General features: G+C 49.4%; 1 protein-coding gene across 1 annotated transcript in view; it reads right to left on the bottom strand.

Annotated features, from left to right (window-relative positions):
• The window catches only part of QARS1 (glutaminyl-tRNA synthetase 1), a 59,319-nt gene extending 42,593 nt beyond the window's left edge, over positions 1-16,726 (bottom strand). The window contains exons 1-6 of the mRNA XM_083155566.1: positions 16,567-16,726; positions 7,671-7,818; positions 7,257-7,366; positions 6,000-6,075; positions 5,132-5,196; positions 4,831-4,884 (exon numbers count right to left, since the gene is read on the bottom strand). Of these exons, the coding sequence (XP_083011692.1) occupies positions 4,831-4,884; positions 5,132-5,196; positions 6,000-6,075; positions 7,257-7,366; positions 7,671-7,818; positions 16,567-16,680 (567 nt within the window). The 5' untranslated portion in view covers positions 16,681-16,726. The remainder of the gene's footprint in view (positions 1-4,830; positions 4,885-5,131; positions 5,197-5,999; positions 6,076-7,256; positions 7,367-7,670; positions 7,819-16,566) is intronic.
• Positions 16,727-20,071: the final 3,345 nt, after the last annotated feature.

The following is a 20,071-nucleotide window of genomic DNA, read 5'->3' as shown; positions in this document are numbered from 1 at the left end:
CCAGTCTCCGGGCACCAGCGATCCCGCACATAGCAAACACCAGAACGGCCTTATGTTAGTGTCTGCCACCGACACGGCACTCTTACAGCAGACTGGTTATTCCGAGTGCTCACTGCAGGGCGCCTCCCAGACTCCGGGCACCAGCGATCCCACACATAGCAAACACCACAACGGCCTTATGTTAGTGTCTGCCACCGACACGGCACTCTTACAGCAGACTGGTTATTCCGAGTGCTCACTGCAGGGCGCCTCCCAGACTCCGGGCACCAGCGATCCGGCACATAGCAAACACCAGACCGGCCTTATGTTAGTGTCTGCCACTGACACGGCACTCTTACAGCAGACTGGTTATTCCGAGTGCTCACTGCAGGGCGCCTCCCAGACTCTGGGCACCAGCGATCCGGCACATAGCAAACACCAGACCGGCCTTATGTTAGTGTCTGCCACTGACACGGCACTCTTACAGCAGACTGGTTATTCCGAGTGCTCACTGCAGGGCGCCTCCCAGACTCCGGGCACCAGCGATCCCGCACATAGCAAACACCAGAACGGCCTCATGTTAGTGTCTGCCACCGACACGGCACTCTTACAGCAGACTGGTTATTCCGAGTGCTCACTGCAGGGCGCCTCCCAGACTCCGGGCACCAGCGATCCCGCACATAGCAAACACCAGAACGGCCTCATGTTAGTGTCTGCCACCGACACGGCACTCTTACAGCAGACTGGTTATTCCGAGTGCTCACTGCAGGGCGCCTCCCAGACTCCGGGCACCAGCGATCCCGCACATAGCAAACACCAGAACGGCCTCATGTTAGTGTCTGCCACCGACACGGCACTCTTACAGCAGACTGGTTATTCCGAGTGCTCACTGCAGGGCGCCTCCCAGACTCCGGTCACCAGCGATCCCGCACATAGCAAACACCAGAACGGCCTTATGTTAGTGTCTGCCACCGACACGGCACTCTTACAGCAGACTGGTTATTCCGAGTGCTCACTGCAGGGCGCCTCCCAGACTCCGGGCACCAGCGATCCCGCACATAGCAAACACCAGAACGGCCTCATGTTAGTGTCTGCCACCGACACGGCACTCTTACAGCAGACTGGTTATTCCGAGTGCTCACTGCAGGACGCCTCCCAGACTCCGGGCACCAGCGATCCCGCACATAGCAAACACCACAACGGCCTCATGTTAGTGTCTGCCACCGACACGGCACTCTTACAGCAGACTGGTTATTCCGAGTGCTCACTGCAGGGCGCATCCCAGACTCCGGGCACCAGCGATCCCGCACATAGCAAACACCACAACGGCCTCATGTTAGTGTCTGCCACCGACACGGCACTCTTACAGCAGACTGGTTATTCTGAGTGCTCACTGCAGGGCGCCTCCCAGACTCCGGGCACCAGCGATCCGGCACATAGCAAACACCAGAACGGCCTTATGTTAGTGTCCTTCACCGACACGGCACTCTTACAGCAGACTGGTTATTCCGAGTGCTCACTGCAGGGCGCCTCCCAGACTCCGGGCACCAGCGATCCCGCACATAGCAAACACCAGAACGGCCTTATGTTAGTGTCTGCCACCAGCACGGCACTCTTACAGCAGACTGGTTATTCCGAGTGCTCACTGCAGGGCGCCTCCCAGACTCCGGGCATCAGCGATCCCGCACATAGCAAACACCACAACGGCCTCATGTTAGTGTCTGCCACCGACACGGCACTCTTACAGCAGACTGGTTATTCCGAGTGCTCACTGCAGGGCGCATCCCAGACTCCGGGCACCAGCGATCCGGCACATGGCAAACACCACAACGGCCTTATGTTAGTGTCTGCCACCGACACGGCACTCTTACAGCAGACTGGTTATTCCGAGTGATCACTGCAGGGCGCCTCCCAGACTCCGGGCACCAGCGATCCCGCACATAGCAAACACCAGAACGGCCTTATGTTAGTGTCTGCCACCGACACGGCACTCTTACAGCAGACTGGTTATTCCGAGTGCTCACTGCAGGGCGCCTCCCAGACTCCGGGCACCAGCGATCCCGCACATAGCAAACACCAGAACGGCCTCATGTTAGTGTCTGCCACCGACACGGCACTCTTACAGCAGACTGGTTATTCCGAGTGCTCACTGCAGGGCGCATCCCAGACTCCGGGCACCAGCGATCCCGCACATAGCAAACACCAGAACGGCCTCATGTTAGTGTCTGCCACCGACACGGCACTCTTACAGCAGACTGGTTATTCCGAGTGCTCACTGCAGGGCGCATCCCAGACTCCGGGCACCAGCGATCCGGCACATAGCAAACACCAGACCGGCCTTATGTTAGTGTCTGCCACCGACACGGCACTCTTACAGCAGACTGGTTATTCCGAGTGCTCACTGCAGGGCGCATCCCAGACTCCGGGCACCAGCGATCCCGCACATAGCAAACACCAGACCGGCCTTATGTTAGTGTCTGCCACCGACACGGCACTCTTACAGCAGACTGGTTATTCCGAGAGCTCACTGCAGGGCGCCTCCCAGACTCCGGGCACCAGCGATCCGGCACATAGCAAACACCAGAACGGCCTCATGTTAGTGTCCTTCACCGACACGGCACTCTTACAGCAGACTGGTTATTCCGAGTGCTCACTGCAGGGCGCCTCCCAGACTCCGGGCACCAGCGATCCCGCACATAGCAAACACCAGAACGGCCTTATGTTAGTGTCTGCCACCGACACGGCACTCTTACAGCAGACTGGTTATTCCGAGAGCTCACTGCAGGGCGCCTCCCAGACTCCGGGCACCAGCGATCCCGCACATAGCAAACACCAGAACGGCCTCATGTTAGTGTCTGCCACCGACACGGCACTCTTACAGCAGACTGGTTATTCCGAGTGCTCACTGCAGGGCGCCTCCCAGACTCCGGGCACCAGCGATCCCGCACATAGCAAACACCAGAACGGCCTCATGTTAGTGTCTGCCACCGACAGGGCACTCTTACAGCAGACTGGTTATTCCGAGTGCTCACTGCAGGGCGCATCCCAGACTCTGGGCACCAGCGATCCGGCACATAGCAAACACCAGAACGGCCTCATGTTAGTGTCTGCCTTCACCGACACGGCACTTACAGCAGACTGGTTATTCCGAGTGCTCACTGCAGGGCACCTCCCAGACTCCCGGCACCAGCGATCCCGCACATAGCAAACACCAGAACGGCCTTATGTTAGTGTCTGCCACCGACACGGCACTCTTACAGCAGACTGGTTATTCCGAGTGCTCACTGCAGGGCGCCTCCCAGACTTCGGGCACCAGCGATCCCGCACATAGCAAACACCAGACCGGCCTTATGTTAGTGTCTGCCACCGACACGGCACTCTTACAGCAGACTGGTTATTCTGAGTGCTCACTGCAGGGCGCCTCCCAGACTCCAGGCACCAGCGATCCCGCACATAGCAAACACCAGAACGGCCTTATGTTAGTGTCCGCCACCGACACGGCACTCTTACAGCAGACTGGTTATTCCGAGTGCTCACTGCAGGGCGCCTCCCAGACTCCGGGCACCAGCGATCCCGCACATAGCAAACACCAGAACGGCCTCATGTTAGTGTCTGCCACCGACACGGCACTCTTACAGCAGACTGGTTATTCCGAGTGATCACTGCAGGGCGCCTCCCAGACTCTGGGCACCAGCGATCCCGCACATAGCAAACACCAGAACGGCCTTATGTTAGTGTCTGCCACTGACTCTGAGCCTAATATTGCTTATATTCAAATAAATAAATCAGGAACTATGTTTGGCAGCTAGAGGGCGCTGTCCTGCTACAATGTGTGCAGAGTTCTTTCCGTATATATTATATAGTGCTGCACTAGATTGGGGGTGGAGGAAGCGGTGCAGAGAGTCTAATGTCCACCAAGGGTATATCATGGGGCATGCCCACGTAGCAGACTTTGGCAACGCTTCCAGTGAAAATGTGTAGGGGCATCACAGAGCAGCAGGAAGCCCAAGAGACCCTCAGCTGATCACACTGGGCATGTCCCTGCACTGCTTTCTCTGACTAGAGTGCCTGGGTGGGGGTATCACAGTGAGCCCTGTGAGTACGCCAGCTGAAGCTGACATTATTATCACAGGGCTCACTGATTTCCACAATTGTTTTTCCCCAGACCGCATATCCCATTATAATTGTGCGATCTGCTTACAAAAATAAATAAAGAAATGAACTTTTCACGACAACTGCTCCAAAAGCGCTTTAATCTATAGTTTGTAAGCTTGCGAGCAGGGCCCTCCTACCTCTACATTGGTTTGTTACTATCCAGTTTGTTTTATCACGGTTTCCAAAGGTATGGGTCCATTGACACATTTGGTCGACAGGAGTTTTTTCACTTTTTTGTCCTGAATGTCGACATGTACACCGTCAGTGTACTGCGTCCACTCACATAGCTCGCTACGCTCGGCGCACTATTTTATTCTACCTCCACACCCTAGTGGATGATATTTAGGGTGTGAAATACCGCCTGTCAGCACACAAAAAAACCACGAAAAACTATTTTCACTGTCGACCTAGCCATTTTTTGACCTAATGCTTGTGTCAACCTCCCAGCCATGTCGACATATTTCACGTGTCGATCTAAGCCATGTTGATCTTCAGTGGTTGACCATGAAGTAATAAATGTGGCAGATGAGTTACACTGTGAGGAGCAGTGACAGGCAGAGGGTCCTCTTACTTCAGGGGAAGCAGACTGACAGTCGCCCCCTTCGGAATCCACAAAGGCCAGGCAGGTGGTGTTGGGGGCACTGGGATCACACGATACCCTAATTTACTGTCAGTCTCGCCAAGAAAGCAAAATACCTTGGGCTTCTTCTCCAGATCGGCTTCTGTCTTGGGGCCAAGTAAATGCAAAACCTACGGGAGAAAAAAGAGAAATGGAACAAAAGGTCATAGGTTAGCAGACAAAGGTCATGAGGCGGCTCTGAGACAGGATGGGGGAATGTGGTTATACTGATGGCAGGCCACGGTCACGCCAGCAAAGAATATAAGTAAGCAATAAGGTCCAGGGCAGAAAGACGTCATGTTTGGGAGCCTCTGAGTCGTTTACCTGCAGGGTAAGAATGACGGCGTGGAACCTTGTGTGTCAGGTCTCCTTACCTACCTGCAGATCCACCTCATTCTTTATGATCTTCCCATCTGCCCACTTCAGTTTACTCCTCGCTTCCCCTGCACATGGGGGACACAAACAGAGGATGGTTACAGAATATTTGAGGTCTAAAGTCCCCATACACCTTAGGACAAATCGGACCAAATAGCCCTCGAGCTCCCCCGTCAGCTGCTCGGGAGGCTCACTTACGATTTGGCACTTCATGTGCCATTGTTACATGCAATAAATCACATACGAACTCCCAGGGAGGTGCAGCAGGGAGCGGGATAGTCGGGCAGCTAGTAGCGGCAAGTGCCTGGCAAAAATCACCTGCCACTACCAGCTGCCTGATACCCGCTGCTACCTGACCTGCCCTGCACATACCTTTTGGTGTGTGCCAATCCGATACATTGTAGGGTCCGACCCGATACGCATTGGGTAGGATGGGATGTCACACACCCAAATCATACTAGTGTATGGGGGACTTTAAAGGGGGTGTTCAATTTTTGGCAATAATAGCAAGTAGGTCTCCGATCTCAAGCTATGAAGTCCTCTGGTAGAAACAATGGGGCTCTATGGTATCTCGCCTACAAAGTGGTGCTGGGGAGTTCTTGGCATCATATAAACCTTTGCACACATCACATATAAATAGGCTTACCGCACAGTCCCTTTAAACTAGGACACTGAATTACACAGGTTCCGGAGCTGATAAACACCAGGTGAAAAGCAAGCCAGCCACAGAACCTGTGTAATATATAAGTGTCCTGGTTTAAAGGGAAAGTACGGTAAGCATTAGATGTGTAATGTTCCGTGTCACATGTGATCCTGTACGACCGCCCAGTGGACAGGCCGCTGCTGGGACGAGCATTAGATGTGGACGTACCCATCAGCAGGCCCATATTAAAACGATATCGCTCCGACAGCAGCTGCTCTTTGAATTTCTGGATAACAGCTTCAACCTGTAGAAGACAAAATTCCCCAAAATCAGCGATAGCGACCGTGGACCTAACCCTTCTGAGGGTCAGTATTTTACGCAGAAGTAAAATAGTTGGTACTCTTTACTTATCACGGCGCTTATCGCGGCCATCGCGGGCATTGAATGCACTAAGCGAGGGGACGCGGATACCTGTGAAGCCCGCGAAGGGACGCGTTTACCTGTGAAGGTATCCGCGTGCGCTCGCCACACTATTCTATTCTCAACTCCACGCCGACGTGGATAGTGGGGGTATGAAAAGGTCGTAGGACGCGTACCGCCGCGCTCGCCACGCTTCGGGTTGACGTTGATCGTGGGGTGGCGTTAACAATTGTGGGGGCCATTTCACACTTCAGGGTGGCTATTTGGCCTCTGTGGGCCATTTAACATGGTTTCCTATGGAAAAAAATCGGGTCAATTGAGGCATTTAACATTGTTCCCTATGGGAAATCGCGGGCATCGCGTCGGTCACGTCGCACCCGATTTTTAGTGCATTCAATAGCCGCGATTTTTTTACCTGCGATGCCCACGATCAAAATCGTGGGCGCCGTGCTAGGTAAAGAGTACCAAATAGTTTATCAGTTCAGCTACCAAAGGTCATGTGTTAAGCTCCCAACAGAGCTCCCAATGGGTTTGAAAAATGGCAGTTGGGAGCAGATTGGCCAGTTATCATTCACAATGAGTATTATCACTTGTTGATAAATAGGCTGCCAGGTTTGAACTGGATTGCAGGTGTCAAAATTACTCCTTTCAAACTATGCAGCTTTCACATTACAAACCTTCTTTCAACCCCTTTCAACCCCTTTTTCGTAAACGTTCCTTAAAACGGGTCTAAAGCCACTTTGGTAAGATATCAAACAGGAGAAAGACAGAAATGACCGTCTTTTACGGATGTTGCAGATTGGGGACTGCGGAGGACAGGTAGAAGTTGGGGCAGTGCTTTGGGTTGGAGGTAGTCAGGGTAGAGTTGGGGAATGAGACCGGAAACAGTCGGGGCATGGAGTGAGAAAATGGGGGGTAGCTACATATGCAATTGGGCAGTTTGTTGACGCAAACCACACTGGCATGCGTCATATCATTGCATGGTGTGTGGCAGCACATCACACAACTGAATCAACCCCTTACGTGGACAACTTTTGCAAACGTAGACTAGAACTAAATACTCACAGCTTCTTCTATCTGTTCCGGGGTCACAGACACCCCCACCCCACATTCTCTCTCAAAATCAGCAACATCAATGGGGTCCAGTGGGTGGGATTTCACGTAGTCCAGGGCGGCTGGAGGGGGAGATAGAGGCAGAAACGTGTACGATCAGCAAGAACTTATAACTTAGAATAGTTCTCCTAGACCCAGGCGAGGGGTCGTATAGAACCGACATATAACTTACAGGACACAAAGGATGCAACATGGACACAGAGCAGAGCCCTCAGGAGGAGATGGGAGAAGAATGGGACAGAAATGTATCGAACCTTCTGAAGTGGTCACGTAGAGACGTTGCCCTGCTTTTAGCCGATTCCTCGCTACTTCCTAACGGTCCTGTGTAGAAGGTGCGATACAGCACGCCCTTTAGTTTATACGTACCATTGAGCTGCAGGTCTGTGGCAATCTTCTTGCTGGCGATGTACCCCACCAGGAACCCCAGCCGCTTTGTATCCTTGAGTCGCGTGGACACATTGTACAGGAGGGTGCCGATGACCTTGTCAATGGAGGGACCTAAAACCGCCTGGGCCTGGAAACATACAAAGAATGGTAGACATAAGAAAATAATAATGCTTTATGGTTTACCCAGCGGCAGGCATCAGCGAGGGGATTCCTGATCCCTACACACATAGCTATTAGTCCTATCCCCACCCTTATGCAGAGATGAGCACGGGAAACATATGCAAACGGCTATTGCATGCCCTGAGCGTGCTCTGATCCACTGGCCATGAGGAGGTGCACACAAGCCGGACAGTGCTGTATAGATATAGATACTTTTATGTTCTAATGCATCTTTATGGGGGCTTCTGCAAGTGCAGACCGAGAACAACGGATATGAAAGCAAAAGTAAAATGAGGAAGCATGATGGCATAGATCTCAGCATGCTGGTGGACATACGCCTTTGCTGAGAATGCAATCATCCCTGTGGGTCGTATTGTATCTTCCTGTGCAGTTCCTCCCTACCTGCCTGTTTCTGTGGTGATGCTTCTAGCACAGTGTGGTCTGCATTTCAGCACTCATATGCAGACCAGACTGTGCTAGAACCACCACAGTAGAGAGGAGGAACTGTACGGGTTCTGGGAGATGCAGGCGCTACAATGATCACTACTGTCGGGGCACCCGTGAGTCAGAGACAATTGTGCCTGTAACTGGAAGAGATTCCCTCATCGTCGACCTTCGGTGGTTGATCCAATGACCCCTATCCGGATGTGCAGCACCTATGGGCTGCCTCGGAGGTGGATTTTGCTGGCCTGGTAAGAAGAAATTAAAAAAATATATGCTGTGTGTATAGTTCATATGATTGGACAGCGAGTGTTTGGGCTGCAGAACCAATTAAATTTAACCGTTTTCTTAACCCACCCCCCCATATATTGTTAATGTTCCTGAAGTTGTCTGCATTTCTACGCAGCATCGGAACACAGAGGATTGCAGCAGATGTTGGGCACAGACCTGTAAACGGTTAATTCTGTGAGGCGGCGTGAGGGGTGTTGGGGGCTGTAACCAGAGACCTACTCACCAGCAGCTTCTGAATAGTTTGCCATGTGCCATCTACGTCATTGGAAGGTCTGGTTATGTGCCGGTGATTGAATGCTGCAGCCGGGGCCGTGCAATAAGAAACCCCTGCAATGCACCCTGACTGACAGATCTAGAAATAACCCCCAGGGATTACACTAACCTGGTAACCAGCACTGCCCTCCCCTGACCTATTCTAGGCCGCAGCCCTACCACTAGCAGCATTAACACTACAAAATATAAAAACACTATATAAAATATAGCTAAAAAAGCAAAATAATGTTCTTGGTTCCCCCAAACTGGTCACAGCAGATACAATGATATATACAGCGGGTTTATTGACTCCTAGTTTTTCTTTTTTCACTAAGATGGGAGGTCTCTTGAAGATGGGATGTTGCTATAAGCAACCAATCTGATTATGATTGGTTGCGATTAATGTTAATGTTCTATGTATGATGAGCATAAACACCCAGATAAATTGGATTAAGTGTGGTCTGTTTGACCCAGGACTCAAAGTTCAGAGCTCCACCTTGTTACCTAGAGAAGTGAAGCCTAGATAATCGCGGTCATGTCGCAGTGCCGTACAGTAACACACTAGTAATACAGGATGTACAGTGTCAGGACTTTCCTCCTGTACCAGCATGACGCACACCTGAAGAAAAGGATCTTAGTGTGTAAATCAGGGTGGTGACAAGAAAGGATGTTACCTATCATTAAACAACCTGGTTACACATCCGCCTAGTCCTAGAGGCGGAAAGCCTTGGGCCAATGACCATGTAAAATGTATTAAAACCTACTGCAGTTACGTGAGCGTTCCACACGTGCGCACCGCCTGCCGCTGCGTGAGCGTTCCACGCGTGCGCACCGCCTGCCGCTGCGTGAGCGTTCCACGCGTGCGCACCGCCTGCCGCTGCGTGAGCGTTCCACGCGTGCGCACCGCCTGCCGTTGCGTGAGCACCCCCTGCAGTTGTGTGAGCGTTCCACGCCTGCGCGCCACCTGCAGTTGCGTGAGCGTTCCCCGCCTGCAGTTGCGTGAGCGTTCCACGTGGGTGCACCAACTGCAGTTGCGTGAGCGTTCCACGCTGGTGCACCAACTGCAGTTACGGGAGCGTTCCACACAAGTGCACCTACTGCAGTTACGAAATGTACAGACCTGTCAACACGTAACACAGGTGTCCCAAGGGTACAGAAATCGCCCGAGAATCAGACTGACGCACTAAACTTAGCGGCAAATTCACCAACATTCCTCTGGTTCTCTTAAGGGGTGTACACACGGTGAGATTTTGACTAGTCAAAATCTAGAAGGTTAGCCAAAATCTCCCTGTTTTTCTCCTGCTTTGTCAGTATTGTCTAGCAGAGATTGCTTAGCATAGATTGTCTGTGCAGGCAGGGCAATACTGAATAGACCATAGACTATCAGTACTTAAGGCCTATACACACTGGGCATCTGAGCTGAAAGCTGCTCAAAACACGCGGTTTGAGCGGCTTTCAGGTCAAAGCCGCCCAGTGTGTATGCCCCGGTGATTAGCGGTGAGCGCTGCTGTGCACTCATGCATCATCGCTGGAAAAGCCATTCATCTGCAAGTATTACCAGCGCTGCATTATGCAAAGCTGCCCTCCCCTGTCAGCACAGGGCAGGGGAAAAGCCGCTCAGCGTGTATGGACCTTTAGACAAAATCGCTTCGAGAAAATCTCCAGTGCATCTAGCCAAAACCTCTATCAAAATTGCTTAGTCAAAATTGTCCATTAGCCAAAATCTCCCCATGTGGACACCCCTTAACCTCAGAACCCCAGGCTCTATTGTCATAGAAGCAATGGCACAACCCTGCACAGGGAATACTCCGACTCTAAGGTAGATGTGACGACGTAGCAGTCACGCGGTAATGCTTATTGATGAACCATTGCTGCAGAGGCCTGTAAGCTGCTCAGCTGTCACCTAGGCATGTAACCAGCCTGACAGGACTCACCTCCGCACATCGCTCTCTCCAAGTCCTGTGCCACACACACACACACACACAATGTGGGTGAAAACAGACACCGCTAGTCTGACGTATTAATATGCGACCACTGAATACCCAGCTGTGGCTCATGAGGGAAGGTTGCATCCCGCAGGAGGCTTGTGTTCTGATATGACTGGCCTGCGGAAAGTGTAAGAATTATCGACCAGTGCAGGATGCGGCTAATGGGGCAATAAAAAGATCTCGCAGAATGGATAAATGAATAGGGCGAGTCGGGTACTTATCACGTCTGCGGCTGACAGGGTGCTGTGAGATATAGTACAAGACCCATTCTGTACATGCCCAGAACGGGTGTTGCTCCTGCCAAACATTGTATTGTACTTAAACCACAGGGTTAGCATACAAATATGAATAAGGCCCAAGGTGCATACGAAACATAAATGCATTCTGTTTTTAGACTTGGGTCTCGCCCCCTTATTATGGAAAGCAAATATTCCAAAACACAAACAAATTCCAAAATTCTTCTGGTCCCCATCATTTTGGAAATGGGAGACCCAACCTGTACAGTGCTGCTATCGCGTTTGGGATCCCTTTAGAATAATTGCTATAAATGAAGATTGTGAGCATAAGGTCTCGATGAAAGACTGCTGAGGAGGAGCTCGGGAAGAGCCTTCCTCCATCGCCACCATCAGGCTGTAAAAAGTGATTTCCAAACCATGGTCCGGCAGATGGTGCGACTCTCACCAGGAGAGGTTCCCAACACATCCCACTTCAGGAGCACGGGATCATAAAGAGCCCCAGGGAACAGAAACCCCCACTTAGGCAATCACTAAACTAGAACTGTATGGATAAGCACAAACAAACAAAATGCTACAGGAAACGGTCAGGAAATCAGAACATGCCCTGACGTACAACAGAAGGAGGTTCTCGGAGCAGCACGATGGCCATAAACAAACCAGTCTGTCTTCAAACTCCCATACCCAAACCCTACACCAACATGACGGTGGTGGCAAGAGCTGAAGCGGAGTGTTTGTTCAGGTAAGCCCACCGGCATCCATGCGCTGATGCAGCAGTGGGCGGGCCCCATCAACAATTACTGGAAGCGTTTCATTGTAGTCCCTGCTTCACAAGTGGTGGCACCAATTTCTGAAACCTAAAAGGGTCACGTTACTTTTTCTGGCCAGAAATAGGTATATCCTTCTGTGTTCCAGAATGTTTTTAAAAGACAAACTAAGTTTTATGGTCAATTTTATGCAAAAAAATTCTAAAGGGTTCAAATACTATCTAGCACCACCAGACGCCTAGGAGGGGGCCTTGTCTACATCCACTGCAGGGGTCGGTGCCAATATACACGGTGTAAACTAGATGCATATACGCTATTTCTTTTGTACCATAACTTATATACATTTAGCCACCAAGGTCTGAGGGCTGTGCAGAGCTGCAATTTAATACGGAGAAATTACGGATCTACATGAGGACGTCCGTGTTCTGCAACAGAAGGTGAACAAGTCTCTGTCAATAACATCTATGGAATTCCAGTTTATCTTTGCTCCCTTCTCTGCACAATGTCCTACCACGTTTTCCGGCTGCACCACAAGTGTTGTAAAGCCAGTTTTGCAGTTTCAACGCCTTTAATCTTTGCTTCCAGCAGAGGTTGTCTCCCAAATGTTACTTAAAGGGATTATAATAATTGCAGGCTGTCTGTACACAGGGCTCTCCTACAAACAGCCATGTGATGTTCTCACTACACACGGGTGGAACAGGCAATACTCTGTATTAAAGTTACCGCAACCTCAAGATTGTTCTTTGCTTGTTCTCATCTTGGGTAGTCTATATTAGATTAGGTTTTAGGCAATCCCAAGTGACATCACGCCTTTCTAATGAGGTCACAAGCTGATGCCTGCAGGATACTGCACAGCGAGAGGGTTGATGTGAGGACAGAAGCTTTCAGAGAAAGTAGATATTACTGGAAAGGGAAACAATGACATCACTACAGAATGACATCATCTTCTTAGAAACTAGGTAACGTCAAACATATTTTTAGACATTAGTAATTAATACACCACACTAATGCCAATACAAAGAAAATACAAAGATGGTTGCTCATTTAACCAGACTACATGATATGATGTCACAGCCAATGGCGCCCCCCCCCCCCCCCCTCCTCCTCTTAAGGAGACCCTCAACTCTGACAAAGCTTTTAAAAAATGTAAAGTACATTAGTGTGAACCACAAATACATTTTTTGCCCATACGGAGTTTTGCTCACACAGCTCCGTATCAGGGGCAAGGAAATGGGGCAATATGCCCTTGTTTCCTGGAGCGGAGGCAGGCAATTCCCTCACCCCAGTCAATCAGGCTGCGGCTCAGGGGACACCCTGTGACTCGACCCAGGAGCCCTTCCGGACCTGAGCGGAATGAGTCCTGCGTAGGCACCTCGTCTGAGATGCACGTAAGCCTTTGGGTTTGCGCACATCTGGGAATAAGGCCACAAGTACATATGCTGCACACAAAGCTGCTGGCCCATTCAGAGGCATCCAGCTCAGCATGTGTGCATATACAGACATCGTTACGGTGCCAGTCAGTACAAACGGGTGTATACTGCACAAGCGTCCCACGTCAGATTCACTTCCTGCGCTGCATCAGTCCCTAGGTCACCGAAGAAATCATTACTGTAGTATCTTCACTAAAACGTCCCTGCTCCTCCCGGATTAGAGGACCTCACCTGGATGTCCAAGTTCAGGGACAGTGCTGGATGGTCTTACTGACATTAATGGCTCATTTATCAATGAGTGATAAAACACTATCCCTAGGATAAACGGCACTCCAGCCAGTCAGCTCCCAACTGTCATGCGTTTGCACCATTTATCATACGCAATGAGTTTTAACACTCCTTGATAAATGGGGCTCTGAGGATGAAGAAACACTCAAACGCAAATAAAGTAATGAGAGAGAATAAGGGGTAGCAATAAAAAATAAATAGATGAGAAATCAGGGGTTATATTGAGGTTACACTGGCAGGGGTAGATCTCGGCTATTATCCTGGCTCCACAGATAACCCCTCATCTCATCAGAGAATGGTCACTGCCGTCCAATCAGGCAACACCTTGGAGCCGCACCCACTCTAATCGTTCCTCAGTCATTCAGCTTCATATACAGCAGTCACTGGCCTGGAGCGTTAAACGAATGGTCCAGCTGCAACACTGGTTGTGGTCTCAACCTACGGAGGGGATTAAAAGTAGCTAGATGGATATGGGTCATTGGGTTGACACAATTTAGGTAGACAAGCACTAGGTCGACAATGGGTAGGGCAAAGGTTGACATGAGGATTTCATTTATTTTGTCGATCTGGACAGTCTACCGCCGCACTCAGCATGTTATTTTATTCTCCCACCCTGCTGTAGTGGATGGTAGAGCAAAAAATACCACCTGTCGGCACATGTCGGCTCAAAGAAAAAACTTCAAATACTTATGTCAACCTTCGCATTGCATGATCTAATGCTTGCGTCAACCTCAATAAAGTCAACATAAAAGACAGTAACCCGGCTAGATGGTTTCCTCAGTATTTCCATGAACTAACTGCAGGAAAATGTACTAACACCTGTCCGTAACAGTAACCCTGCACCACTAACATAGTGCCATTCCCATTATAATAACATATGTACCAATAACAGCATGGTCTATGGGAGAAATGTGATGTTCTGTCGATAGTGGTTTTTTCCATAGACACGGAGGTCAGTACAAAGCATCAGCAACATTCACCACGTGGCCTGTTCCAGACTGGGAACAACCTGAACTACCGGCAAGATGTTCCTTCCTAAGATGCACATTCAGAAAAGGCTTCAGGACAAGGTCACAGAGGAGTTCTGTGAGGAGGAAACAGCCGGCACAGCAGTAAAGCGAATAGAGAACTCCGTCACTCAGCAATTACTCGCTCACTGCTCAGCATCGGGCTGTGTGACAGCAGAGTCACTCGGAATGAGGGAAGATGTTCCCCTGTCGCATCAATTCAGTGTCTGGGATCTTTGCTGTAGAACTCTGCTGGTCACAAAATAACAGCATTGCAAAATGCAGTCCGGTCTCTGGGCAAGGTCAGGCCGTTAGCAAACTGGCATAGACGGAGTTACAGGGCTAAAAGGTAACAGCAAGGGCAGAATCAGGTTCCTGATCCAGGATGCAATCTGTAACATTCCTACACAGAGAACCACTGTGCCCAGTTAATGATCTCCTTACAATACAACCCTTGCTGTACTTGGGCCAATGCTGGGCAGACATACAGCTTTCTTTTGCCAGGTAATAGATAATAAAGTCGATAATGGCCCAGAATAACACAGGTCATTTACAAGGTTACTGAATACCCTGGTTAGCAAGGCTACACTTTTTGCAGATGGACAAAACAATGCTGCACTGCAGGTGGGGCAGATGTAACATGTGCAGAGAGAGTTAGATTTGGAGGAAGTTATTTTGTTTCTGTGCAGGGTTGTCAATGCCAAGGGTAGCCACTGAGGGACTGCAGTCTGGGGTGATATACCCCCGGGCTGTGGGAGTATGGACAATGAAGCCCTCGCTGTTCTGCTTGGATGGGGTGGGAATTGCTGTTTGATGTATCCATTCTATTGCAGCAAATTGTTGGGTCTGACAGCATAAGTATTTAAGCCTGATCTGACTACACAAAAATGAAAGCCAATGACTCTTCCTGGCACACAGTCAGTAGTTAACCAAATCTGTACCTCAGGGAATCGTATACACACTGCACATACACTGAAGGTTCCACTGGCCATTGCTGCGAAGCCCAAGCTACAGTAACCCCGACATCACCCCGTCTCTCACACACCTCTACGGGGTGCAAACTTGTGATGTGGACGGATCATAAGGGTGTGGATTATTAGACAGTCAATAGGTCTAGCCCAAAAGGTCAACAGGCCTAAACCTGAAAAGGGGACAGGAGTTTTTCACATTTTGGTGTCAATGTCCTCATGGGCCCCCAATTAGTGTACCGCGTGCGCTCGCCATGCTTCGGGCTCGGTGCTGAGCGTATGTTAAATCATGGAAAATGTCGGCCTTGTCTTTTTATGTTGACATTTTGACCCTGTCGACCTATTGACTGTTTGTCTGTTTGTCTAGACACTGTAGATCTATCAACCCAGGACCAGGATAATTCACAGGCCGAAGCATTGCATCGCTCTGTAATGGGGCCTACACATGGGGAGATGCGACGATATCCCGCAGCCATGACTGGGACCGCATACGATACATCGTATACAAAAGGACCCCATACGGCAGGGCTGGGCAACACGGGCCCTCCAGATGTTAATGAACTACACATCCCAGGATGCTTTGCATTAGTTCTGCTATGTGGCCATGCTGAAACTGATGCAAGGCATCCTGGGATGTGTAGTTCATTAACATCTGGAGGGCCGGTGTTGCCCAGCCCTGCCTTACGGTGTGCCGCACAGGAAACCGCAGGGGTTGGGTACCTTTACCCTAAAGCACTAGGCAACAATGTACCCGCACACCGGTTTCCCATACTCTGCTGGTACAGGCCAGGTTCTAAAGGATATCCATGCTTGAGCACAGATGGCTCAATTAAAAATGAGGTCCCAAATAAATAAATGGCCTGCGCACAAGCACAGAAATCCTTACAACCAGGACTGCAGGAGCAGAGTCTGAGAAACTCCGCAGACAGCCTGACAAGAAAAACAGCTGCCTGGCTGCCTGAGAGATGGGTAACATCCATAAGAAAAGGGGAAGCGTCTCCACAGAAGCCTATTGCAGCCAACGGGCAGGGCCTAGGCGAGGGCACAGTACCTGGAGCACAGCGTCCCTCAGCACCGAGCTCAGCGCCTCGTTCTTCAGCGTCTCCCGAGCCTTCTGCTCGCTGAGCCCGATCACGGTGAAGAGAGACACCGACTCTGCCGCCATCTTGGGACCGGGAGAAAGTGAAAGGGCAAAGCCACCAACCGGCGTTGAGCTCTTTGCACGTCACACGCGGCCGGCCAATGGGTTCGAAAAGTGCCTCCAATAGCGACGTACAGTGACTGGCGTTTAGCCAATCGCGTGGCGGGAGAAGGATAAAGGAGGCGGGCTCTGGATTGCATCAGGCCGCCAGTAGTATTAAATGGCCCAGCTGGCTACACGTGGTTGGTGTGTGCTGCTGTTACCTGTATGTCTGATAGAGGCACACGCTCAAATTTTAAAGATGTGTTAACATTATTATCCTTGGAAATAGTGCGGTTGTGCATAGTCTAGTCTCTAAACTAGCTATATTTATTTATTTATTTACAACCTCTTATATAGCACATCAGATTCCGTTACAGCGTCTTATATAGCGCAGCAGATTCCGTTACTGTCTTATATAGCGCAGCAGATTCCGTTACTGTGTTATATAGCGCAGCAGATTCCATTACAGCGTCTTCTATAGCGCAGCAGATTCTGTTACTGTCTTATATAGCGCAGCAGATTCCGTTACAGTGTCTTATATAGCGCAGCAGATTCCGTTACTGTCTTATATAGCGCCGCAGATTCCGTTACAGTGTCTTATATAGCGCAGCAGATTCCGTTACAGTGTCTTATATAGCGCAGCAGATTCCGTTACAGTGTCTTATATAGCGCAGCAGATTCCGTTACAGCGTCTTATATAGCGCAGCAGATTCCGGTACAGCGTCTTATATAGCGCAGCAGATTCCGTTACAGCGTCTTATATAGCGCAGCAGATTCCGTTACAGCGTCTTATATAGTGCAGCAGATTCCGTTACAGCGTCTTATATAGCGCAGCAGGTTCCGTTACAGCGTCTTATATAGCGCAGCAGGTTCCGTTACAGCGTCTTATATAGCGCAGCAGATTCCGTTACAGCGTCTTATATAGCGCAGCAGATTCCGTTACAGCGTCTTATATAGCGCAGCAGATTCCGTTACAGTGTCTTATATAGCGCAGCAGATTCCGTTACAGTGTCTTATATAGCGCAGCAGATTCCGTTACAGTGTCATATAGCGCAGCAGATTCCGTTACAGTGTCTTATATAGCGCAGCAGATTACGTTACAGTGTCATATATAGCGCAGCAGATTACGTTACAGTGTCTTATATAGCGCAGCAGATTACGTTACAGTGTCTTATATAGCGCAGCAGATTCTGTTACAGTGTCTTATATAGCGCAGCAGATTCCGTTACTGTCTTATATAGCGCAGAAAGATTCCGTTACAGTGTCTTATATAGCGCAGCAGATTCCGTTACTGTCTTATATAGCACAGCAGATTCCGTTACAGTTTCTTATATAGCGCAGCAGATTCCGTTACAGTGTCTTATATAGCGCAGCATATTCAGTTAGTGTCTTATATGGCGCAGCAGATTCCGTTACAGTGTCTTATATGGCGCAGCAGATTCTGTTACAGTGTCTTATATAGCGCAGCAGATTCAGTTACGGTTTCTTACATAGCGCAGCAGATTCCTTTACGGTGTCTTATATAGCGCAGCAGATTCCGTTACAGTGTCTTATATAGCGCAGCAGATTCCGTTACAGTGTCTTATATGGCGCAGCAGATTGCGTTACAGTGTCTTATATGGCGCAGCAGATTCCGTTACAGCGTCTTATATAGCGCAGCAGGTTCCGTTACAGCGTCTTATATAGCGCAGCAGATTCCGTTACAGCGTCTTATATAGCGCAGCAGATTCCGTTACAGCGTCTTATATAGCGCAGCAGATTCCGTTACAGTGTCTTATATAGCGCAGCAGATTCCGTTACAGTGTCTTATATAGCGCAGCAGATTCCGTTACAGTGTCATATAGCGCAGCAGATTCCGTTACAGTGTCTTATATAGCGCAGCAGATTACGTTACAGTGTCATATATAGCGCAGCAGATTACGTTACAGTGTCTTATATAGCGCAGCAGATTACGTTACAGTGTCTTATATAGCGCAGCAGATTCTGTTACAGTGTCTTATATAGCGCAGCAGATTCCGTTACTGTCTTATATAGCGCAGAAAGATTCCGTTACAGTGTCTTATATAGCGCAGCAGATTCCGTTACTGTCTTATATAGCACAGCAGATTCCGTTACAGTTTCTTATATAGCGCAGCAGATTCCGTTACAGTGTCTTATATAGCGCAGCATATTCAGTTAGTGTCTTATATGGCGCAGCAGATTCCGTTACAGTGTCTTATATGGCGCAGCAGATTCTGTTACAGTGTCTTATATAGCGCAGCAGATTCAGTTACGGTTTCTTACATAGCGCAGCAGATTCCTTTACGGTGTCTTATATAGCGCAGCAGATTCCGTTACAGTGTCTTATATAGCGCAGCAGATTCCGTTACAGTGTCTTATATGGCGCAGCAGATTGCGTTACAGTGTCTTATATGGCGCAGCAGATTCTGTTACAGTGTCTTATATAGCGCAGCAGATTCCGTTACGGTTTCTTACATAGTGCAGCAGATTCCTTTACAGAGTCTTATATAGTGCAGCAGATTCAGTTACAGTTTCTTATATAGTGCAGCAGATTCCTTTACAGTGTCTTATATAGTGCAGCAGATTCAGTTACAGTTTCTTATATAGTGCAGCAGATTCCGTTACAGTGTCTTATATAGAGCAGCAGATTCCGTTACGGTTTCTTACATAGTGCAGCAGATTCCTTTACAGTGTCTTATATAGTGCAGCAGATTCAGTTACAGTTTCTTATATAGTGCAGCAGATTCCTTTACAGTGTCTTATATAGTGCAGCAGATTCCTTTACTGTCTTATATAGCGCAGCAGATTCCGTTACAGTGTCTTATATAGTGCAGCAGATTCTGTTACAGGTTCTTATATAGCGCAGCAGATTCCGTTACAGCGTCTTATATGGCGCAGCATATTCTGTTACAGTGTCTTATATAGCGCAGCATATTCTGTTACAGGTTCTTATATAGCGCAGCAGATTCCATTGTACCATACAAAAGGAAACCGTGATAATACAAACTGGGTAGAAACAAACCGACATAGAGGTAGGAGGGCCCTGCTCGCAAGCTTACAGTCTATAAACTGTAGCTATCATTTTATAGAATACACTAATTAGATAAATCATAGCTATTATCTGATTGGTTGCTATGGGCAACACCTCCAGATGTCCACTTTATGCCTGCAATTAGCTTAGCATCCTACCGGCCCATTTCTCCTCTCCATGACCCCCTTCAATCTGGGATACGGTCATATTATTGACCAGTAGTAGTAGTACGGAGGAGGAGAGAGCCTTGTAGGTGGTGGTGAGGAGTTTAAAGAGAACTCGGAAAGGAATGGGAAGCCAGTGAAGAGATAGACAGAGGGGGGAGGCGGAGGTAGAGCGGCG

This window comes from Crinia signifera, chromosome 8 (genome assembly GCF_055691185.1).
Source record: "Crinia signifera chromosome 8, ASM5569118v1, whole genome shotgun sequence".
Taxonomy (NCBI): Eukaryota; Metazoa; Chordata; class Amphibia; order Anura; family Myobatrachidae; genus Crinia; species Crinia signifera.
Note: the sequence above shows the minus strand (reverse complement) of the source record. Positions and strands in the feature narration are given on the sequence as shown.